This window comes from Epinephelus moara, chromosome 8, assembly GCF_006386435.1.
Source record: "Epinephelus moara isolate mb chromosome 8, YSFRI_EMoa_1.0, whole genome shotgun sequence".
In the NCBI taxonomy this organism is placed as follows: Eukaryota; Metazoa; Chordata; class Actinopteri; order Perciformes; family Serranidae; genus Epinephelus; species Epinephelus moara.
This window is the reverse complement of record NC_065513.1, coordinates 44,429,387-44,454,705: the sequence shown is the minus strand read 5'-3', so window position 1 is coordinate 44,454,705 and position 25,319 is coordinate 44,429,387. Positions and strand designations below refer to the sequence as shown.

The 25,319-nt window shown below is 42.2% G+C and overlaps 1 protein-coding gene and 1 long non-coding RNA gene across 2 annotated transcripts in view; both read right to left on the bottom strand.

Moving 5' to 3' along the window:
• Positions 1-4,638: 4,638 nt before the first annotated feature.
• On the bottom strand, positions 4,639-7,930 carry LOC126393821 (uncharacterized). The gene is made up of 3 exons (XR_007570305.1): positions 7,815-7,930; positions 7,593-7,700; positions 4,639-5,651 (listed from the first exon to the last, which is right to left on the bottom strand). It is a non-coding gene; the product is annotated as an uncharacterized LOC126393821 (long non-coding RNA).
• A 7,110-nt stretch (positions 7,931-15,040) lies between these two features.
• The window catches only part of LOC126395005 (glutamate receptor ionotropic, NMDA 1-like), a 77,690-nt gene continuing 67,411 nt past the window's right edge, over positions 15,041-25,319 (bottom strand). The window contains exon 21 of the mRNA XM_050052180.1: positions 15,041-16,156. Coding sequence (XP_049908137.1) covers positions 16,091-16,156 — 66 coding nt within the window. The 3' untranslated portion in view covers positions 15,041-16,090. The remainder of the gene's footprint in view (positions 16,157-25,319) is intronic.

Sequence of the window (25,319 nt, the reverse complement as noted above, 5' to 3'; positions counted from 1 at the left end):
CGAGACTCTACCGTCAAGTCTGCCGCAATAAAACTCACAACATCCGGTCACAGCCTTCAAAATAAAAGCCTGACAAACGTGTTTTTGGGGAGGACATCAGGAGAGGACGACATTTAAAACAACACTCACGTGTTGTTCCTCATTAAAGTTGGGAAGGTTACTGTAACTGGGAATGTAGGGACTGTTCATTATGTACGGGGGTGCAAGAAGGAGGAGGCATGACAAATAAATCTTTAAGAACTGAGGAGAGACTTTTGTTTTTTATTTTGGCTCAGGGGAGTGAAACAGCTGTGGTGAAGACTCAGACTCAAACGCAGAGAACACACAGGAGGCTGAGGAGGGTTAAAAGAAAAAGCTCAGTCTACACGTCTGACCAAAAAAGTAAACTGCTAACAAGGAGTTCAAAAAACAAACTCAACCGACAAGAAGTAGGCGACATCCTTACATCCAGAGCAATTTTAAATATCCAGAGAGCGACAACAGGACGGAACAAAGACAATGTGGCACCTGGAGGGTTTATATACACACTATATACACACAGGGACAGGTGAGAGGTCAGTCAGGGGCAGGTGAGTCAGTGGCAGCAGGTGTGGTTGTGCAATGACACAAGAGGTTAGCACTTCAAAATAAAACAGGAAATAACATAACAAAATCCAGATTGTTACAGGGAGGGGCGCACACATTCACTGTATTTGTTTTAAATACCTGCTGAACCTTCCAAACCACGCTGCAACCTCTGAGGCTCAAACAGGAAGCCAGAACCTGCAGTTCCTCTAATGTCCACCAGAGGCTGGCTCCAGGAGTGAGTCCGTCCCCGCAGAGCTCCGTGTTCACATGTGGAAATAAACATGTTCACAGCGTGTTTGGTCTCTGGAGATCAACTTTTACAGAACTCATCTGTTTACATTTAATTAAGGCTTAAAGTTACACATCGTTAAGGGGGCGGGGCTTCTTTGAGTGACAGACTGTCTCTCCCTCGCTCCTCCACAGCTCCACCCTCTCGCCCAAATATGGTCACTTCTGGCTCCAAAGAACCAAGATGGCGACAGCCGAAATGCTGAAGTCAAGGCTTCAGAACAGGAGTCCACAAACCAACGGGTGACGTCACGGAAGCTACGTCCATTATTTTCACAGTCTGTGCTCAAAACCCACGGGAGCTTTGGAGGACGTGTTTTCCTACAATCATATGTGGACTTATTTTTTTTACCTTCACTTTAGGGTTGTACAAATTTAAATGGTTGCATTTATATTTACTTTACCACTGATTTTTAAAGAAAATGTAACTTCCACATTTTTGGTGCTAATTTTTTACCGGCGACATGTTTTCCTCTGAGAAGAAGCCAAACTGTTGAAAACTTGCCGCGTGTTTTCTTTAAAAATCTGTGTCAAAATAAATACAAAATACCACCATGTAAATTTGTCCCTTTTTTTTGCACCACTCCCTCATAAGTAACGAACAGTCCCTTACAGTGACGTCAGGAGGGGCGTGTCTGTTGTCAGTGAAGAGCTGAAGTGTGAAGTTAAAGCAAGACGTTGATCCAGAGGTCTGTAAATTAATTCTGTCCTTCAGTCATTTTCACTAAATGTAGACTCTGGTCAGCAGCCACACATCCTGGAAACAATCAGATGGAGAAAAACTGTTTTCTACAAATGATCTTTTATTGTTTTGATCTCCTGAACTCTGCTGGTTTCATTATTCAAGACTCACATTTGATGAAAAAATACACTTGATGAAAGGGAGGAAAAACTGCCACGTTCCAGCTTTTATTCTGAAGGCACGGGGTCTTATTTCCGGTCTGGTTGTGTCTCACATCACGGTAGCGCGCGGCTGTCTGTTTGATGTGCTCCCTTCAGCACGCGCAGCAGCTGTGCTACCCTCCCCCGCGAGACCTGACAGCTGTTTAAGTCATCATCAGGTTTTTAAGGTCTGGAAAGGTTCCCAGGGTTCTCCAGGAGGGTCCAACAGGAAGGAGGGAGATCCAGGGTCTGTGAGGGGGTCCTGGACTCCAGGTAGATTCCAGGGTTCTCCAGGAAATTCTTCAAGGTTCTGTAATGGGGAATCAGGCGTCATTGAGGCATCCTGGAATATCCTTAAGGAGCTTCCCTGGGGTCTGCAGGAGTTTATTCAGTGTTCAGTTTTGATGCTTGAATGAGCGTCAGTGATATTTTTATATGTCCTTGAGTTCCAGGGTTCCACAGGAGAATTGTAAAGACCTTGAGTATCCTTGAAGAGGTCCCAGTGGTCTTTAGAAGGCTTCCTTGTGGTTCCAGGGCCTGAGAGGTCCTTGAAAGGGTTTCATTTCTTGCCAGAGAAGAATTATTGTTTGTCGTTGACTCCAGATGTGTCTGAGTTCCTGTCTGGTAGATGCTCCTGGTCTGGCCTCCTCTGATTGGCTCTCACCCAGCTGATAGACAGGAGGCTGCTCACTGTTGATGTGACCTTACGGTGCTGCCAGTGTTGGTGGGCGGGGTCATGGAGGAACCATTGACCTTAAGGCCCCTGCTGTCGTGCCTGTGTGACCCCAGTGTTTCAGGTTTGTGTGATGAAGAAAACAGTGAAACCATCTTCCTCCTCCTCCTCCTCTTCCTCTCCTGCTCTTTAATCTTTAAGCCGCCGCTGATTTCAGTTTGTTTCCCTGTAAATCTGCTGCTTTGTCACTTTTATAGTTTCACCACTTCACAGTGAACGTCTGAAAATAAGTGGCGGTGGCTCAGTGACGCTGTCACACAGAAATAGAGCCGTAATGGCAGGTTTGTGGCGTCTGGTGTCACACTGGAGTTATTTAGTGGACTCTCACTGCTGGACTGGACTACATGTCTGCTGTCAGACACACACACACACACACACACACACACACACACACACACACAAACTGTAAAAACAGAAATTATCATTGGATTGATTTTCTGTCGGTCCTTGAACACATCGTGTGCGAGCAGTGTTTCTGTTGGAAAAAACCTCCAAACAAATCTGATCTCAAAATAACGATATTTCATCTCTTTTAAAATGTGTCCATAAAGAATATGATGATAATAATGAGTGAAGCTAACAGCAGCATCACAGACAGGACAGGTTGTATTAGTCTAATAAAACCACTCACAGCACACAGAGCAAAGAGACAAGTGAAACAACAACAGCAACAAGATGAACTCTCAGACCTGAGGTTTAATCCAGGAGCTGCACAGAGAGACAGACAGGCTCTGGTGTCTGCTGTGACAGCTGACTGTAGGCAGGTCAGCACCAGCAGTGACCATGAGCACACACAGCAGCAGGACGTGCAGCCATGTGATGAGGTCATCCACAGCACAGGAAGTCACAGGCAGCACAACAGGTAAACTCACAATGGAGAGCAGAGCGTCAGTCTCCCAGCACAGCTACAGGACACAGGTGGACAGACAGACACCAGGGACACAGAAGCAGAGCTGATGGTCGGGACAGAAGGCTGAGTGGTTTAACGGGGATCAGGTGAAGCAGGACAGTCAGAGACAGGTGAGGTCGGCAACAAGGAAACAGTCCAGGAACACATGCAGGAAACTCTCGTGTTGAATGACAAAGACAAAACTGCCAACGAGAGTCTGAAGCTGAAGTATTGATACTGACAGGAAGTGATGATCCACAGGTGAGAGGCGTCAAGGTGACATCACACAGTCCAGCTCCATCACAGCTCACAAGGTTCACTGACAAAACAACTGTCTGATACTAAACACATTTTCCCCACAAATACAACATGCTAACGTTATTAGCACAGTCCTATGGCATTTTACGTTGTATAAATTAGCCTAGCAGCTAGCAGAGATTTCCTCTGCTCATATTTCAGCCAGGATAAATCACACACAGTGTGTGGAGGCTTTATTGTCTTCACAATTTATTGTTTCTTATCTGTGAAATTAAAGTAAATCAAAGCTTTGTTTCCACTGAGGGAAATGGTTTCAGCTTACAGAGACAGACAGGAGGTCTGCGGCACTGTGACGTGGAGTTACATCTCTGGAGGTGCACGTCAGGCTACAGCGTAGATTAAACGCGTCGATAGCTTGATGAGGAGGGTGTGGTGGACCAGCAGGACCAGGAGGTGTATGGACAGGTGATAGGCAGGCAGGTAGATGTGGTAGAGAGGCGGGGTCAGTATAAATTTACTGGGTAACCGAGAGAGTGGTGCTATGGCAGGTAAAAAGTGCCCACTGTGACAAATCTTTTAACTTTCAAACATCAAAGTTTAAAAAAAAACTTTCATGGTGGAGGGAGGGTCAAATAAATAATAAATAAATAAGTACAATAAAATAACATGAAATAAAATGAACAGTCAGACCCCAGCCTCCTCCTCTGATAAATAAATAAAGAACAGTCCCTGATCAGCAGAGACACTTCAGATCAATCAGTCCTAGTTTGAACATTAACATTTCTGACAATAAATGAATACTGACTTGAGATGGAGCAGTGTCTCTCAGGATATTCCTAGGAAATTATTTTAAAATGGTGGGTTGGTAAATTAAAGCTCCGTCTAAATTATAATCATCAATAAAGATTTTTGATTTTTTTTTCCACAGGTTTGATTCTGTATATTTTCATAATTTAATGACACATTCATAAAAACCTGAATTAAACTTTTATTCTGAAAATATAAAACCAGACAGGCAAAGTGATCGAGGAGCTTTTATTTTGTAAATTCTAACACTTTTTTTCACACTGAAGGAAAAATAACCCTGATGATGTCACAGTGATGTCATCAGTCTGCGTTGAAACATTTTGCCTATTTTTTATCTTTTTATATTCTTATTTTTATTTGATAGATTCCTTGGTTTCAATTACAATTAAAACTTTTCAGAAATGTACAAAAAAAAAAAAAAACTATATCCAGGTGCATCATGGGAAATGTAGGAGCCAGTGTTTGTGGACAAAGAATCAGGATGTCTCCACCTGCTGCTCAACAACAACGACTGCGGAGGAGAAACATCCAGATCATATTTTAATGTGGACAGTCCTCGTCTTCTCCTGTTAAATCATCTCTGTCAGACTTTATGTGGTTTTGTTGTTTTTGTAGTTTTGAGTTTCTGTAGTTTTGTAGTTTTTGTAGTTTTGAATTTCTGTAGTTTTGTAGTTTTTGTAGTTTTGAGTTTCTGTACTTTTGTAGTTTTGTAGTTTTTGTAGATTATGAAGTAAAACATTGTAAAATCTGAACTCTGACAAACTTTATCTTCTCTGTCTGGTTTCTTAAGGACTGAGCCGGTTCAGACTGGTTCCAGGAGGTGTGAGCGGCGCCGCCATCACTGCCACGGGGTCACGATGGTCCCTCCCTTCTTCCCCTCCTCCTGCTGCACCTCCTCCGGTGGGGAGCAGATGTTGGAGATGAACAGGCAGTGGTAGTTCCACAGCAGCAGCAGCAGCATCAGCAGCAGACTGCAGAGCAGCGGGACGACCAGCAGGGGGAGACGCCGAGACGCCGGGTGAGAGGAGGGGACGCCACAGCTGACAGGGAGAGGAAGAGGAGGAGGAGGGGGAGGGGAGGGTGAGGAGAAACGGTGGAGCCACAGACACAGATGTTTGGGTCCAGATGTGCTCTGAGACGACGACATGCTCAGGACAGACTGTGATAGATCCTGGAGGTCCTGGAAGTCCTGGAGGTGTTTGCTGTCCAGATGAACCTCAGCTGTCTCTGAAAATGAAACACAGAAACTGATGCTAAAACCAGTAGTTCCCAACCTGAGGGTCTGGACCCTGTGAGGGGCCACAGCACCTGTCTGAGGGGTCGTCACATTTAATCAGTCCCTCCAGGAGTTCACAGCTGTTTCTGAGCTCGTTCAAGTGTCTGATCGGGCGGCTTTTTTATATAATTCATTAAAAATGTAACTTGTTCCAGTGAGAATAAAACTGCAGTCTGATACGGTGACATCACCGCTGAGCTGCATATTTAATCCAGCGACAGGTAAACTCACAGGAAGCTACGATTAGGGCCAAATCTTTGCAAAAGTCGCTGTGATTGGAAAAAACTGTGATGTCGCACAGAGCGCACAGGGATCAGCTGATCATCCTGGAGGGACTGATTTAAAGGAGCAGAAAACAGAGTGATGAGTGAATGGACTGAAAGGTCGAGGATAAACTCTCAAAGTTAAATATTAAACCAACACGGCAACGAAAATGTGATTTTAATAAATGACATGAATGTGTTTGATGTGACGACCTGCAGATGTCCCCACTGACAGAGTCACCATATTTATATTTAAAGGCTGAATGAACATCTGACACACACAAACACACACACACACACACACACACACACACACACACACACACACACACACACACGTCATGAAGCAGATTTAAACCAGTTAAGTTGAATTTTTTCACCTGAATCCAAAAAACAAAGCAGGTGTGATGAGAGGTCGCGTCACAGCTGCATTTTATATGACCAAGACACAGAAATAAAAACTTCATGAACACAGTTTACAGTCAGACGTGAGTTCAGGGTGAAGGTGTTGTTGGACTGACAGTGTGATGTGTGTGTGTTGTTTCTGACAGCCGACGCAACAAACAGGTTCAAACCAGCTGATCTCCTTCACATCATCCTGTTGTCACACACATGTTAATACAGCAGCTTGATCGGCATCATGGGAAACACGCCGGAGCAAGTGTGACATAAAGACACAAAAAATATACAAACAATCAGTAAAGATTTATTTATATCCACGCCGCTGCTGATTGGCTGACACCTCTGACACGCCCACCAATCAGGGAAAACACTCCTCAGAGCCTGTTTCATGTCATTCAACCTGAAACTGGAGTGAAACACTGCACACTGATCTCAGACTGAACGTACCGCTGGAGCTCGATATGAAGAAAAGGAGGAGGAGGAGGAGGAGGAGGAGGTGGAGGTGGAGGAGGAGGAAAAGGAGGAGGAGGAGGAGGTGGAGGAGGAGGTGGATGAGGAGGAGGAGGTGGAGGAGGAGGAGGTAGGGGTAGAGGAGGAGTAGGAGCAGCAGCAGGAGGTTGTAAGCACGGTGTGTATTCTCTCCTCACTGCTCCGCTTCATTATCAGCGCTAAAAATACCGTGTAGTAACCATGGCAACGGGCTGAGGGGCTTCGGAGTTACCGTGACGACCAGCGTAGAGGAGGAGGGGGAGAGAGGAGGAGACAGAGACTCCTCCTGCAGCTGCAGACACTCTGACCATCTGATGATCAGGTGTGTGTTTAAATAAAGATTCAACAGGTGAGTTTTACCTGTTGGTTCACACGTGTCATCGACCTCTGACCTCTGATGACTGATCTACCTGAGCTTTATTCGTGAGACAAAATCAAGCTTTATTTATAATCTAATCTGAGAAATAGAAACAGGTTTTATTATACATTAAAAACCTGTAACAGCACGTTAAGGATGTGATGTCATTCATGGGGCGCCATGTGTGAGAACATGTTTCAGACCGTTTAACACAAACATGAAACTCCAGTTTGAGACCTCGCTGCACACTGACTGTGTTTCTGTAATGACTCGTCTGTGCAGTGCATCCTGGGAGAATACTGTCACTTTACTGCACATTAAAGACCTGTGTGTGTGTGTGTGTGTGTGTGTGTGTGTGTGTGTGTGTGTGTGTTTCTCACCTCTCAGCTTTCTTCTTCGTTGGTTCCTTCCCTCCTTTTCCTTCTCTTCTTCTGTGGTGGAAACACCTGCAGCTCCACCTGCCTCAGCCAGTCAGATCATCAGATCACCTGATCAGGAGAAGTCACGTCCATGAAGATGATCAATAATCAATAATCAGTCATCAAAAACCTCCTCAGAGTTGATTCATATTTGATTACAATCAGGTTCGGACACTCACTTACTGGAGACTGGAGTAGAGGAGGTGAAGTGGTGAAGAGCAGCGGTGGAGGTGGATGAATGTGTGGAGGCGTCCTGTCTTCTATCAGGTCCTCTGGCAGGTGTTAGGGGGTGGAGCTGCAGCTGCTGCGACCTTCAGACTGAGAGTCAACAACAGATACTAAACTGTGAACACACACACACACACACACACACACACACACACACACTGATACAGATCTACACAGGTCAGATTGAAACATGCGAAACATGAACACGTCTTTAACTTTTAAATTCATATGTTGAAATTATTTTCCTCTGCAAGCAGCTACAGATCAGAATGTTGACTCATCAGAAGCCGGTGTGTTTGTGTCACCTGAGCAGGTAGAGGACAGTGTACCTGAGCAGGTAGAGGACAGTGTACCTGAGCAGGTAGAGGACAGAGTACCTGAGCAGGTAGAGGATAGTGTACCTGAGCAGGTAGAGGACAGAGTACCTGAACAGGTAGAGGTCCTTCTGTGAAAAACACATATTTCCAAAAGTCTGTTTATTATGAGAAAAATGTGCTCCATATTTATCGTGGTAATGAGGAACTTTTAAAGAATGTTTTTCCTTTTGTGAATAATTCACTGACCTTAAGGAGGATTTTTTTTCTAAATCCACAAATGAACCATTAAAAATCCTCAAATATGGAGATACATGTTTTTCACAGGACTCATGAATATGAAAGGTGGCGTAAAGAACAAACAGGAAACAGTTTAATCTGAAGTCAATATTTATTATTGGAAACTTGACTCTCAGTAATGTGATTTTCATATATGCTTAACACAAACGTCAGTTCAGCTGCACTAAACACTGACTTTATCATTAATCATAAATTATTTATAATAATCAGAAACAGATAATTTCATTTATTTCCTTGAACTTTCAGAGTCTCCTCAGCTGCGTCTCACTTCCTTCAGAGGACGTCTGTGGGACGCACTGGGACCAGTATGATCAGAGTTACTGGTTGGTCCTCAGAGGACAGTTCACAAAGAAGAAACCAAACAGAAAATGTCTTGTCGACTCTTGTGGAGGTCAAATTGTCGACTGTTCACATTCGTGGACAAAGTGCTGCACAGAGGGAGGAAGAGGAAGAGGAAGAGGAGGAGGGAAACTTCTTCTTCTACAGTTTCAGTGTTTACCAGACAGGAAATAAAAATATCACAACTGACCTCCGATCAGTTTACACAGGGTTATAGATCCAATACAGACAGCAGTGAGACGACGCCATCATCATCATCATCATCATCATCTTCTGTACAACAGCAGGGAAAAAAAACTCCTCAAACAGGAAGTTGAATCAGTGCTTTACATCCAAAACAAATCAAATAAATAAAAAAAATAAAAAAATAAAAACAAATTTCATGACATCACAGCATGATGTCACATTATGACATCATAGTAAAAGCGCAGGGTGAGCTGCACGAACACGGATCAACTTTAACATGCTGACTGAAACATTTTAATATAAAATCTACTGTTAAACTCTGGATTCATTAAATTCAGTCTTAAATCAACACGTTGACTCTACGTGGAAAACATTTAATACATTAAATGTGACGTGAATATATTTATGTGCCAAAGACGATGGACGCTAAAGTTTTCTGACTGTAAAACAAAGACGTCTCCTGCCGTGGTGTTAGTTCATAATTAGCTAATGACAGTTTTTATTATAATATTTGTCACTAGAAACTAAAATAATGAACCAACAGACTTCACGTCGAGGCCTCGGGATGATGATGGTAGAATTCCAGCTACGTTAGCTTGTTAGCATTAGCATCTGGTTGTCGTGGTAACAGCTGTTTGGGCAACCTCGGGCTCACCTGGTGGAGTGTGGGCCCCCTACAGGCTGAGTCCTTACAGTGGCCTTTGCTGCGTGTCACCACGCAGTTTGAGGAAAACCTGCTGTGGTTTGTTTCGAGGGGAAAAATCAATTCAGCAAAGTATCTCAATATTTCTGTGAGGCAGAATCGTATCGTCACACTGTGCCAAGTATCGATTTGTTCTTTGTGGACAAAAAGGTAAAAAAGGTAATAAATCACAACATAATAATATCATGTTGATCCTCTGGTGAGTCACAGCCGCTTGGCTCCAGCTGTGAAGCAACTCTTCAGGTTCTGATCCAGTTTAGTTTCAGAACCAGAAGAGAACAGAACTGGCTCCATGTGGGCGGAATAAAGAGGGAAACATGTTCCCAAAGCAGTGACAGCATGAATAAGAACATGACAATATATATATGCCTCTGCTGTAAATCTCAAACACAGTGAAGTGAGTATTCAGTGTGAAAATGAAGCAGCTGTGTGCTTCATGTTCCTGGGTGGAGGTCAGGTCATTGAACTCTGCAGGTTTGACTCTGAAATCAAAAACTGACGTGTCTTATAATAAACACAGTCCATAATAATAATCCAATATAATTCTGTATTTAATAACTGCTGTTATTGAGTGAGTGAATCCAGGTTTAAAGTGACGGCCGGCAGGTGCAGCTCACCTTTCTCTGACACATGAAACGAGCCGAGCGTCACTGAGAACAGAGTTTGTCTCCAGGACCCGCTGTGATCATTTACAACCACAGACCTTCAAACTTAGATCAATATTTGTTTTCCAGTAAATGTCGATGGCTCAGTCAGACCTTCACCTGAGGAGACCTGCTGAGTTTACCTCAGGTCAGAGAGCCACTTCAGGTCAAACTCAGTCAGTCTGAAATGAAAGCGTCTCTCCTGAGAATCAGCCTGCAGAGACGTGACGACGAGCACGCAGAGGAGAGCGCTCCAATAAACTGAAGAGACGTCTCCAGAGACACAGAGAGCTCTGGGGAGTTTGACTGCAGCAGGAAATATAATCTGATCTGAGAGCTGCACAGGTGATTAAATGTGCCACGCTCATCTCAAAGGAAACAACACATTAAACTCAAACATCATTTCATTTCAAAATAAAAGTCCTCAGCTGGCATCACCCTTATTCACTGTCTAATTACTGTAAAGTTTGAATCTATCATTCATTTATGGAAAAAAAAAAACTTTGTCTATGACACTTTCTAACGCTGCTTTTAATGTGAAATCCACAGGAAGTGATTTATGTTAAACAGTGCTACTTTAAATATTACAAACTATTTTATTTAACTTGATTAGTGGAGACAAAGAAGAAAAACTTGTATTTTAATGAAAAGTAAAATTTGAATGTTCTTTGAAAAATAATCCTTAACACTTTCTTATTGATTATCTTAAAGATAAGATAAAATATTAAGACATGTTTTTTTAGCCCTTATAAATTAAACCTCATCTTAATTAAAACTGAAATAATTCGCTGATACATTTTTAGTTTATTAACAGAAATTCTGCAAAAATTATTTTGCAAAGAGACGTATTTCTGAACTGTGAAGAGAAACTGTTTCTTTGAACTTAGCGAGTGTTTGGGCTGCTGACTGATGACTTTAGCATTAGCATTAGCATTAGCATTAGTGCTGGTTTTTAATTTTCGTAATGCTAAACATAAGACCGACACATCTGTTGCTAATGCTAACGTACCAAATAAGGCTAACAGGCTAGTGTCTGTATAAACTTATTAACTGTATTATTAGACACCAGCCTGTTAGCCTCATCTGGTTCTTTGGTCACAGTTTTATACACTAGCTTAGACTCATCTGGTTCACAGGATTAGCATTAAACATGAGGGTCTTTTTTAATGTTTTTAAGTGCTGTTATCTCTGGAAAGACACAACTGCAGCTAGCTTTAGCTGGTACATTAGCACTAGCTCATGTTCAGCAATCAAACTGCCATTTAGAGCTTCAACTAGCTTGTTAGCTTTTAGCTGCTATGTGAGTATTGTTAGCCAGTTGGTTTCAAGTCATATTAATGTCAAACAAATGGCTAGCTTGTTAGCATTAGCTGCTATATGAGCATTAGCTACGCTGATCTTCAGTTTGTCTTTTTTTCCAATCAGATTTTTGAATGTTACAGTCTGTTCATAAACTGTCAATCATCCAGTGATGACGATGAACCTTTGACAATGAACAAGCTTTAACAAACACAACTGTGACGTCTCAGGTCTCTGCAGGATCATTTTCATACAAAGAGAAGCTGAATTATTTCTGCACACTTACACTCTACATATTAGTTACAGTATTATTAATATATCTTAAATATTTGATTGTAATTGTTCTGTTTATGCTCTTGACTTCTGCAGCAGTTTAATTTCTATTTCCTCTTTAACATGTCTCAGCCTGCTGCACCAGACACCACTCACAGCTCCTCATATATATTTATATATTTATATATCTGGCAGTAAAAGTCTGTTGTTCTTTAACATGTGGTCGGTGTTCCTGAAGACGACTCAGTCTGAGGTTCTCTTGTTCTCAGCGACGCTCTCAGCTCTGGTTCGTCATATGTTACACACACACACACGCACACACACACACACACACACACACACACACACACACACACACACGCATACGTGTGTGTTTTTACACAACAACCTTATTAATATGAAAACCTTAAAGAGACGGCAGCTACATCGCTTCTGCAGCGTGAAAACCTCCTAACTCCAGCGGGCCTGTGTGTGCAGGCCTGAGAGGAGTTAGGAGGTTTTCACAGGACATCAGTTTCTGTTATTGGCAGACGGGCTGTGGAGGTAGACAGAGACTGACATCATCAGCAGAGACACAGTGGAGGTGGAGCAGTGACTACATGTCCCATCATGCCCTGGGGCTGTCAGGGGGACGGTGGGCGGAGCCTCTGGTTCAGGGAGGGTTTTGTTAACACTTGATTCTGATCATCGTAAACAGGACAGATCAATACTGATCGATCAGTCAAAAACAAAACTGTAAATTAATTTAAATATTTCTGTGACGACGGATCTGAAACATTAAACAACCACCGTGTGATAAAGCAATAAATATACTGTGAAAAAAATAAATAAAAATCATTAAACCAAATGTATTTCTGAAATTAATAAAATACTGTTTCCTCTTCCCACCAAAATAAATGTGTCATTTCAGAACTACAAAATAAAAATAAGAAGTTTTAAAGTGATGATATTTCAGGCGTCTGATTCTGATGTTGAGCTGATTATAATTTCTCCATAAACACACAGCTGTGACCTCGTTACACTTTTATTATGCGACAGTTCACTGCTGGTTTAAAGTCTCAGGTTTAATTGTGAATTCTGATTTCCTGGTTGTGGATAAGTGTTTGAGAGACGGACAGGTCGGAGGAGGAAGAACTGAAAGAAAGAAGAAGCACTGAACTTGATGAAGAGCTGAAAAAGTCAACAAACGTTAAAAAGTCTTCGTGTTCAACTCGCTTCACGGCAACCATGTGGCTTTTGCGAGAGCACGTGACGTACAAACATACGTGTTTTTTTGTTACTTTATTCTTTTGAACGTTAGGAACAAAACCTGTTACACCGCCATCTTGGAATGATTTGGTTCTTTCTGACATTTATTATATATTCTTACTCTGAGACAACTTACTGACATCAACATGGTGTTTATAGTTATTTTACGTTTTGGGACTTTTTTATTTAGAAAACAGAAACGTTCTGTCTCCAAAATCAAATTCTAACAAACTGTAAAACTCAAATTAAACGCCCCGTCTCTTTCACCAGGCCGGTGTGCTCACACATTTAGGTTCTTCAGATGTCTAAAGCAGGTCGCTGGCTCCTCAGATTATGTGTCTGCTCCTGGATTATCCTGCAAGTTATTCATATTCCTTCACTCTGTAACTGTCGTCAGACCAAAAGAATCAAAGGAGTTTAAAATAAAAATTAATCTGACAAACAAAACCCGCTGACGCTGTCATGGTCGAGGTGTCACTGGATCATCTCTTATTCATTTCTAAAATAACAAAAGAAACAAAACAAAATCCAAAAATGAAAAAAGGACATTTTTTGTGATAAGAATAAAAAACAAACAAAAACCTGAGTACACCAAATTAAAACAACGGTCTCCTGTCTGCAGGCTCCTGTTTCCTCCTGATATGAAGAACTAAAGAACTGTGTTTGAGTTACAGATTACACAGTGAGACCTGGGGACGGATCAGTACGAAGAGTTTACTGCTCATTAGTTTTAAACCATAAACTGAGAGTTGTGACAGAGCGTCTGTGTGTGTGTGTGTGTGTGTGTGTGTGTGTGTGTCTGTGTGTGTGTGTGTGCGTGCGTGTGTGTGTGTGTGTGTGTGAGGCTTAGTCTGGTGCTTCTCCTGTGTGAGATGAGTTATAATGAACTCTGAGACTTCTCACATTAAGACATTTTTTTTTTATCACAAGTTTTCTGAAATTAATGTTTAAATTTACAAATAAGTGATTATATAATTAAACATGTGGTGATTTGCATGAATTTCCAAACAGATAACTGAACTAAAATAAACCTGAGTGTGTGTTGAACTGTTTCTTTGTACGAGGCCAAAAAACCTATGGAAGCAATAAGAGCCCAAAGTCTCTGAACTGAGTGCTGCATGAAAACAAAAATCATTTTCTTCTGAGTGTTTTCAGTCACTAATGTTTTGTATGTTTTCCTACGAAAAGCAACGCACTGAAATTCGTACATGTCCCGTGTTTCCCTTCCTAACCCTGACCTATCGTAACTTCATGTTATTTACGTGACTGTACGTTGGGACGTAACGTCATTCGTTGAGCACAAACTCGCAGGATATCACATGACCTGCTCTACGTGTTTCAGCTGAAGCGTCTCACCTTCATCTCTCAGGATGTCATGAACGCTGAGGTTCAGGTGGGCGACAGAACACCTGTCACACACGTTCATGAGTCGAAGGTTCGTTTAACAGGAAGTAAACGCAGACATGTCAGAAATATCTGAATCAGCTGCTGATGAAAATAAATCTGATCTGTGATCAATACGTTGTTTTACAGCTGTGTGTTTATTTCATGTAGAAAGTGTTTTATAAAAGCTTCAGCTGCTTCACACTGAAACTGAAACTGTGACGAGAGCGATCAGCTGATTGACTTGTTTTCATGTCAAACAGAGAATTTCAACATGTTTCTGACATCAGTGTGAAAACAGATCAAATATTATTATTATTATTATTATTATTATTAGTTTTGTCACATTGAGATGATGAAGTGTGAAGACCTTATTGTTCTGTGTGCATCTGAAACATCTCTCAGGACTTTATATTAAATCATAAAATCATAAATGTAGATTTTTAAATGTTTGAAAATAATGAAAATAATTTCTTAAATATTCAAAGGTGGGATCATTTCCTTTGTAATAATGTTTATTATTGATGAGTTGAACTTTAACCTCTCTGTTCAGCATTTATAAGCAGTATAACAGTTAATAAACAGTTTATAACACAGCAGATATAAAGACTTCAGATCAGATGAGTCATATCTCTACAGCTGCTCCTCATCATCTTCATCACTTTGTTTATGAGGGTGAAGAATGTTTATAAATAAACACCTCATAAATAAACACAATAAACAACAAAAAGTCGTCATATCTGCAGAAATCATTGTGTAATAATCTGTTTATTAACTCTTTATATACGTCTGATAAATGCTGACTGTTGGTTCAAACAAAGTTTCCTCCTGACTCACTGAACCAGGACTTCATTACCCATGAGCCTCAGCGCTGATGGCTCCCCACCGTCTGGCTCAGTGACGCAGGACGCGTTAAAGAAAACGCTTCCTGTCCCAGAGGCTCCGCCCACCCACCACGCTCTGAACCGTGATCTGGTCCCCGATCGACCGACGGGTTCCCCGATCGATCAACAAGTTCCTGATCGATCAATAGGTTCCCGATCGATCGGCAGGTGTGTTTGCGGGCTGGAGCTCGAGTTTCCGGCAAGAATCGGAGGATAGATGGGTCGGCGTGACGGACAGGAAACAGGAAACAGGAAACTGTACAACATCAAAGACATCAACCAAAATAAAACCTATCAGAGACAGTTCTTTCAAAATAAAAGACCCTCTGGGTGGATGAGGCCGACGGCTACAAGCAGAGCAAGGCGAGTGTGTGTGTGTGTGTGTGTGTGTGTGTGTGTGTGTGTGTAGGGTTGAGATGACAGATGGTGTGTGTGTATGTGTGTGTGTTTGCACAGTATGATGCTGTCCAAAAGTCCTGATGTCATCATATTCTACTTCCTGTCTCAGAGGACGCTCAGTCTGTCCATCTGTGTGTTTCATGTGTTTATATCATATGACGTGTGTGTGTTTGTCCAGAGGGCCTGTGTGTGTGTGTGTGTGTGTGTCTCTGTGTGTGTGTGGCTCAGCAGCAGCAGTGTAGCTCTCTCTGGGTCGCTCTCAGACCACCGTGCTGACGGAGGGATCTGATAGGTTGAGCTGTCCGGTGATGTCAGTCGGGTACGGCTGCAGAGAGAGGGACACACAGAAAGAGAGAGAAGAGAGGAAACACACACATTAATTCAACACACACACACACACCTCTATTATTCTCACACACACACACACACAGAGTGAAGCCGACCTCTGAGCCAAGATGGCCGACATCTGATTTGACCTGATTTCACAGTTTCTCTGAAAATGTTTTATTTTATTAATTTATTATTTCATCATATTTTTTTTTCTTGAAACAGGCATGTTTATTTATTTATATGTTATTTATTTATTCATTTATTTGTGTTTTTACTTAGGAATTTATCTATTCATTGATTTATTTATTCGTGTGGATGTTTACATGTGAAACTAATGAGCAGGGTGGATGAAAGAAAGAAATAAAATAAATATTATAAGATATTAATAAAATTCACACACATGTTTACGCTCTCTGTGACTGAGGGTCTTTGTCCACATTACGTCTTTTCTCTCAGCGCCAGCGTCTTTGTTCAGTCGTTCCCACTGAGGAGAGTTTGTCTGTGGCGTGTACAGAAGGAACGCCACACTCAGGGCCTTTTTCAGAGCGCTCCCCCTTTTTTTGTGCGGCTGCTCTGAGCACTTCTAGTTTAAAATCTTGGCACTGGTGACATCACTACTGCGGCTTTAGCTACCGTCCGTCCTGAGATGTTACGACATATTCTTGTAGAATGGTTTGGATGACATCCTAAGAATTTGTGCCCCACGAATAACGTCCTGAACGTACAGTTACGTAATTAGTGTAAAGTTACTGAAGTTAGGAAAAGACACACGGTGAGGACGACCCGTAAAATGGACTGCTTCCTTGTTTACTGCCGTCAGCTCATTGGTCACATGATCACAGCCTTTCAAAATACATGGGATACGTACGAATTTGTGTGCATTGCTTTTTGTAGGAAAACATATGACACATTTATGAGAACAGCCTGAACATTGTGACGTGCTGCTGTTTGTGTTGTTTTGCTCTCCGTAACTTAACAACTAAATATTGTTATTCTATGTGAAGATGATGTCGGTATGAGACAGATGGAAGACCAATTAAAACCAACGACAAAACATCATCATCTCACGTCAGTATTTCACGTCGCACTGGAGTTGGCGTTAGACATCAGTGGTTGCAACGTGCTTTTGTTGCACGAGGAAATAAACGTAAATAAGAGTTGTTTTACTGACGCAAGTTTATTGTGAAACAGACTGTATGCATCTAACGGAGACATATCGTTTCAGACACATTACGATGTAGCCTACAGGACACGCCCCTACAAACCATGCCCACTTTGAGTACAAGACAAACTCACCAACGCCATGGCCCTCTGAGCCCTGACACACTGTGACACCGTGGTGAATAAATGAGACTGAATGTAACTCAAAATACACGAAGACGTCTGCACTCTGCACTGATTTCAGGTAAATAGGCAATGACTTGGCGCTGGTTATGGTTGCTTAGCAACCTCAGATGCAGCCTGCCGCAAGCTCTTGAAAGTTGTCACTGAGCAGCATCCAGCGCCCGTCCCCGTGTTTCCCAGGCGGTTAAAGACGCAGCATGTTTACTGGCCTCAATTAACACTCTGATCATGTAGCGTCATGTTAGCTACCTAGCTAACGTCAATATTGTTGTTGTCATAGAAACGAAACCCATGAGTAGCGCGTCATTAAAAAAAATGCTGTGATTGCTTGTTACGAGGTGCTGAGATGAAGCGCAGCGCGGCGCCCTGCCGCCATGTGGACACAGAGCCTGAGACACTGACGTTACATTCATCGTTAATGTCGTGTGAAGCACCAGTGACGTCGCTGTGACCAGGACACGCTGGAAGAAGAGATTTTTCTGGTTAAATAAAATGTGATCTGCCACATGAGATGTCTGTCTGTCTGAGCAGCATCAGGACGGACGGACGGACGGACTGAGGGAGGAGCAGTTTCATGTTGGGTTCATGTGAGTGAGACGTCTTCAGTCTCTGTTCTGTCGGTGATGTGTCTTTGTTTGCTGCAGCTCTGTTGAACTTGTATTGATATTCTGTTGGTTACCATGGAAACAGATGTGGGAATAATTGAGCAGCATGTGGAGAACACTATGTTAATGTACAGTCTCTGAGCTGCAGAGGTTTTATAATCGTGTCTGGATGGAAACCATGTTGAAGAGTTCCTGCAGCTGAACCAGCTCTGTCCTGACCAAGCATGACTCATTTAGTGTTAGTGCACATTTGCTGGACCGGACGTTGAATCTCTTCTTTGAGTTATTTTCTAAAAGACTTTTTAACCAAACTTCATGAACAAATGTTTCAGTTTCAGTCCTGTGAGGATCGTTCTGACTGATGATGACATCACCTCTGTGATACCGTGGCATTTTCTGAGACGTTACCGTACCATGAAACTCTCGCCCTGTTGCAGCACTCCACACTGACTGTGGGTCAGTGCATCATACAGCCTCGCTTCCAAAACTCTGAACTGTTCCTTTAACTTCAGTTTCCATCCAGAGTCATCCAGCCTGATGTGACAGGTCAGTGCTGCTGCTGGTTTTATGGGAGCTTTTTATTTTTGCAGCTGCCGAGCAGCAGCAGCTCATCCTGACTGTATTCAGCTGTTGTTAGTGTTTATCTGTGTTTACCTGTGTTTACCTGTTTGCTGTTGAGCTGTTCAGATAAGAAAACAACAACAAACTAATCCCTGATAACATCCTGTAAACAGCAGAGTCAGATCTCAGCAGGATGAGTCGTCCTGTGAGAGACCAAACCCTGAGCTCACTAACTGAACCTCAACAGAGGAGACACTGCACATTAGCCCTGGGCGGAGAGATACGCTGTTGTTCATCAGGAAATAGTTCCAGCATGGTTAAACATTTGTGTTTGTGTACGGAGGAACTTGATATTTAATCAGTCGCAGCTTCAGTTTGTTAAAGTCAGCTGATCGATGATAATCTCAGAAACATTTCAAAGATTAAAATTTTTCTTGACACCAATAATCTGGAAACTGTTTTTGTTTTAGAACGACTCCTCTAAACTCCTGTAACTCTGCTCTCTCTGGCATCAGTGAAAACTCCTCTCCTGTCTAAACTCTGCTGCAGGGTTCTGACTCAGGTTCACAAACACTGATCCTGACTTCCTGTTGTGTTTAGAACAGATTCTGACGTATAACTGACGCCTGAAGTTCAGACCAAAGATTGTTGACGAGATGAAACCATTTCAGAACATCACAGAGAAAAGTGTCAGCAGTGTGAACTGGCCGGTCTGAGCTCGACTCAAGCCGGCTGATGATGTCACCTGACACTCAGCTGGTCAAATGGCCGACAGCTGGTTTTAAAGCACGTCACCTGTTTCAACAGCCAATCAGCTGTTAATGCCGTTCAGTGCAGTGAAGGATCGTCTCTGTCAGCAGCTCTCTCCCTCTGTCATGTTAGCACGAGCTAACACAGCACAACGTCATCTCGTCACGACTCGTCATATTTTGCTTCTCGGACAGAAACCTCACAGCAGCGGTTAACATCCACGTTAGCAGTGTGATGCTAACAGTTAGCCCTGTCACTGTGTGTGTGACCCTGTCCCAGGTGCAGCTGCAGACTCATGATGAACAGCAGCCACACAGAGGTGGCGCTATAGAGTCCTGTCTTTATGCCCCCTTTGTGTTTTACACAGAACCAAAGCACGGCGGCATCATTTCACTCCAGTGTGTGTTTACAGACAGCAGGATGACATCACACAGTCAAAAGAGGCATGACATGTAACACAACAGTGTTGGCCTCTAGTGTGACATATAACATATGTGTCAGCAGCTCTTTATAAACAATAACAATGACATCACATGTCATTGATGAGCTAGCTGCTAACTGCTAACAGCTGCTGTTCTTCTTCTTTCAGTTAGCTGCTAACTGCTAACAGCTGCTGTTATTCTTCTTTGAGCTACCTGCTAACTGCTAACAGCTGCTGTTCTTCTTCTTTCAGCTAGCTGCTAACTGCTAACAGCTGCTGTTCTTCTTCTTTCAGTTTGCTGCTAACTGCTAACAGCTGCTGTTCTTCTTCTTTGAGTTAGCTGCTAACAGCTGCTGTTATTCTTCTTTGAGCTAGCTGCTAACTGCTAACAGCTGCTGTTCTTCTTCTTTGAGTTAGCTGCTAACTGCTAACAGCTGCTGTTATTCTTCTTTGAGCTAGCTGCTAACTGCTAACAGCTACTTAAATCTCCTGCAGTGGGTCACACAAGTAGCAGGTCATTAAAACATTACACCTGTCCCGTCCTGCCGGCTGTTCTGTTTATACAGACACCATTTCAGCGCTGTTACGACCCTGCTGTGGTGGATTACAGGTGAGACGACTGTCCCTGCATTCCTCAATCGTACCATATATACAGAACAACGAGGTGGAATAATGGCGCGATATATCTGCCCTGAACAGGAAGTGTAAAAGGCGCTACAGAGACAGAGAGCAGCTGGTTGACAATGTAAAGAGATCTTACCTGATCTAAAAAGTTAAATTTGCTGTAAAGTTGAAGGTGACTGGATGGAATTTCGAGGTTGTACAGAATTCATGGGGATTGGCTGAATTTACAGGAAGTGTTGTAATGACATCGTCCTGGAGGGGCTGAGTGTCGCCTTACATCCCCTCAGATGTGTCACTCCTTATCGTCCACACAGCTGTTAGACTTTGGGATCAGGGACACAAACCTTGTCTCGTCTTTTAAATCCATTTTTTTTTTTTTTTTTTTTTTAAAAACCATGCTGTTTACATGGTGAAATTAATTAAATTATTTCTCTGTAGTTTGTGTTTGTTTGTTTGTTTGTTTGTTTGTTGCAGCTATGAAGCTGTTTAAATATCAGCCTCATGTTGAGCTGACTGTCTGCATTATTATGACTGTGAATCTGCTGTTTGTGTTTTCTGTGTGACGTCACTGTCCCAGTTAAGTTAATGTTGGTTATTGGTAACTAACCAATGATAATATAAATAATAATAATAATAATAACTCAGTCGTGTATATTTGTATGTTTCTGATTCGTTTCTACGCTGCAGCCTGTAAAGTTTCTCATTCTGCCAGTACAGAGTTTGATGAGTCTGATGACTGTTTGTTCTCTGACCAGAACTCTGTACTGGTCGATATCCCAGGTTCACCAGTTTAAAGGGTTGTTCCCAAAATTTTTATCATGTTTCTACCGACACGTTCTCATCCCAACTCGTCACACACCGCCGCTCTGTTAGTGGACCGACATATAACACGTTAGATTTCCTCCTGTGTCAGTTTCAGACGTTACACTCATCACGTGCACTTTGTCTTTTCAAAATAAACTTCCCTTTTCACAGTAAATGTCCAGTTTCTGCTCATTAGATGCAAACAGTGGTGGTCAGATTTAGAAACAAACATCAAGTCTTAAAATTCAAGGCTCAAGGTGTCTTTATTTATTTATTTACCTGAGAGTAAACGTGTTGTGCAAACTCACACAGGAAACAAACAGATGACAGTCTGGGCTTTGTTTGACCCGTCCACCTCAATACACAGACTTTCTCCCTCTTTATATAACAGCAGTTGACTGGTGCGTATCAAACCGCTGTGACAGATGCCTTGGTCTGTGTCAGGCGCTGACATCACTGACATGGAGGCGGAGTTTGTCGAGTTTGGAGTGAGAACGAGCTGTTTCACTGTGGCCTGGTGTCTGAATTCATTTCATTCTGTTTTTTATTGTGACGCACTTTGAAAGAGAGATAAGGTTTAAATAAAGTTTATTGTTATTATCAGCTGACTGATTGTTGGAGCAGAGGTGATTCTTTATGTCTCAGTAAACTGGATGTTTTTGGGTTGTCGGTCACTCTGGACTCTTTTCACTGTTGCCATGAATAATTGAGTGGAGGTCAGCTGACAGCTGATTGGTTCCTGTGCTGGGCTGAACAGGAAGTGTGCGTTCAGTCTAAAGGTCGGTCGTGCTTGCAGAGGAGGACAGAGGCAGTGTGTGTGTAGTACAGCATGTAGTCTGGACACCATTCAAATCCACTGAGAGAGAAAAACACTCATATAGAAAATAAAGAGAGATGAGCACAAAGAGAAATGAGTTGACCCCCCCCCCCCCCCCCCCAGCCCTGAGTGGTCACACAGCAGACTGTCTGCTGCTGCTGCTGCTGAACACTCTGACTGAGCTGCAACACAAATCTGTCTCCATGTTGACTACCAGCTGCCTGAGAAAAGACTCTTTGGACTCCCTAGTCCATTCAGACTCCCTTCACATTAAACCAACAGAGTGTCTGCAGGCAGAGGGGATGCAAAACAGTCGACAGCTGTGGAGTTCAAACACAAACACACAAGTGTGGTCACATTTCAGATCTCAGAGCTGCACTCTTACAAAAGACGTCATCACAGTCAAAGTGTCTCTGATTGAGGCCCAACAGCTTTTCTAAGAGTGCACGAGAAACTCTGAGTTTGAAGAAACTAAAATCACAAACAAACACAAGTTCTTCAAAGTGAAGCTGAAAAGAAGAAAGTGAAGCCAGAAGCGTCGACAGTGACGAGCTCGACTCCGGCAGAGACTCCACTGCTGAAACAAGAGTCGTTTATTAGCCGCCGTTTAGGCCCAGAGGCATCATGGGCTCTGACAGCTTTAATTCACACGGCTCCTAAAACCGTCAGGACGCTGAAAACGAGACGAGTTAGAGGAGAGGAATGAGTCTCTGCTGGACGACCTGCGAGGACGAGACAAGAATCAAAGACGCTTTGTTTCAGCGACAGTGACGGTGAGATGAAGGGACAGAGAGATGACAGGAGAGGAAGGACGAGAGGAAAAAGACAAGACCGAGACAAACAACAGGACACAAACAGAGACAGGACGAAGGACACAAACAGAAAGTAGAGACCACACAGTCTGACCCTCTTCACTTCTCCTTTGCAAGAGGACGACTCGCAGTGTAAAATAAAACCCTGACGGCAACAACAGGAACCCTGTCTGTCCATCTGTCTGTCTGTCTGTCTGTCTGTCTGTCTGTCTGTCTGTGGGACAGATGAGCTGATGGAGGCGAGAAGATAAAGAGAGCTGACTGACAGACGGGTGGCCTGATGAGTCAGCAAGGAGATGATGGAGCTGGGAAAGAAAGGAAACAAGTGAGGAGAGGAGATGAGGAAACAGGTGAGGAGAGGAGGAGATGACGAGAATAAAGACATGGAAAAATTCATTTTGATGGAAGAAACAAAATGTGACGAAGAGAACTGAAATAAAAGGAGACAAACTGAAGAAATGAGGAGAGAGACACAAATATGAAAGTAAACTCAGGAGGATGAGGATGAAGAGGAGGATGGGGGGGAGGAGGAGGGGGAGGACAGGAGGAGGAGGAGTAGGAGGTCTTCATCTCCTTACCGTGGCGTCCCCGGAGGCCCTACGGCGTTTGAGGTCGGAGGTCGAAGTGATGGACCTAAAAGAGGGTTTGGACTCGGGCTCTGCTCTACTTTTCCTATCCTAAAATAAATGATACGATAGGTGCACACACACATTAACACACAGCTGCGCACACACATCGCTACAGCCACACTCACACCTCTGTGTGCACTGTCATGTCATATCATGTCATATCATGTCATATCATGTGGTATAATAAAGTATATTACTGTGCAGCGTAGCTAATAACTGAAGTTTCTAATGTAATAGTGTGTTAAGGGACTGTTCCTTATTTATGGGGGGGGGGGGGGGGTATGTCAAATCATTTTTAAACACGGGGAGAGAATTGTGTTTTTTTATTTTGGTTGTATTTTGTATTTATTTTTCCACAGAAGTTTAAAGAAAAAATGAATAATCTACTAAAAACAAAATAATATAAGATTTTGTTTTTAGAATGTTTAAAGAGAACATGTGTCTGAACGTGTGGGCGGGTCAGAAACATGTTCTCTTTAAAAAGTGCCAAACTTTATTTATGTTTATCAAAGCTAGGAACTGTTCATTTAAAAAGAAATTTAAAAATGCTTTGATGTTTTTTTTTTTTTAAGGAAACGTGGCTTCAAAACACCAAAATCACTGAAACTGTGTATTAAAATAAAAAAATTCTCTTTTTTTGAAAAATGTGGAAACATTTTTTTTAAAAATCAGAATTTTCAAAAAAAGAAACCTCACCCCTAAATGATGTCATTTATCACAGCCAGGAACTGTAAATAAAAGAAAAAAAAATTTAAACGATTTTTTTTTTTTTAAATAATAAAAACTTGCCCTCCACTCCACAGGAAGCTTTTTTTTCTTGCCAAAATTACACAATTTATTACAGCCAAAACTACAAATTAAAAAAACAAACAAACAAATAAAAACGCGCCTTCCAAACACGCAGGAATTTTTTTAAATATTTGCCAAAATTGCAAAATTAATCGCAGCCAGAAATGTTAAATAAATAAATGTCTTCAAATCACCAAATTATAACCGATCAGCACAGCCAAAAACTTTACATTTAAAAAACAAAACAAAACAAAACACCAAAAAAAACAAAAGAAAATAATTTTAAATAAAACATTTCTTTCAAACTTGCACGTTTTCTTTGAAAATCCCCAAAAATGACCCCATCTATCAGTCAAACTGTAAAAACACAAATTATCATTGGATTTTCAAATATCTGACGGTACTTTAACACATCGTATGCGACAAACGCTTCCGTCAGGTAAAACAAACTGTGACCATGTGAGATCTTAAGATATTTCATAAAATCACTTTGTTCTGCGTCTCTTTTAATATTTGTCCAAAAATAAACTGTTTGTACTTTTACCTTTCAAACATCAAAGGGTCAGTTTTAAAATCTAATAACTCATTTAGATAAAGAACAGTCCCTGCTGTGGTCAGTGTGTCACTGTAACACTGATGCTACTGACTTCATTATTATATTAATGTTGACTCTGTGTGTGTGTGTGTGTGTGTCTGTGTGTGTGTGTGTGTGTGTGTGTGTGTCTGTGTGTGTTTCAGATGAGATGATGTTTCAGTAAAACAGCATCACTCTGTTTTACTGTCAACAGCCACAAACACACACAGATCAACAACAACGTGAGGCTCAAACACAGAAACACAACAGGAAGTATGTCACAGGAAGCAGAGGGGGGGGGGGGACGGGGGGGCAAAGAGGGGGGATGAGTGATGACGTGTCATCAGATCATTATAACAACAGTCTGCTGCTATAATGCCATCTCACCTGGAGTGTGTGTGTGTGTGTGTGTGTGTGTGTGTGTGTGT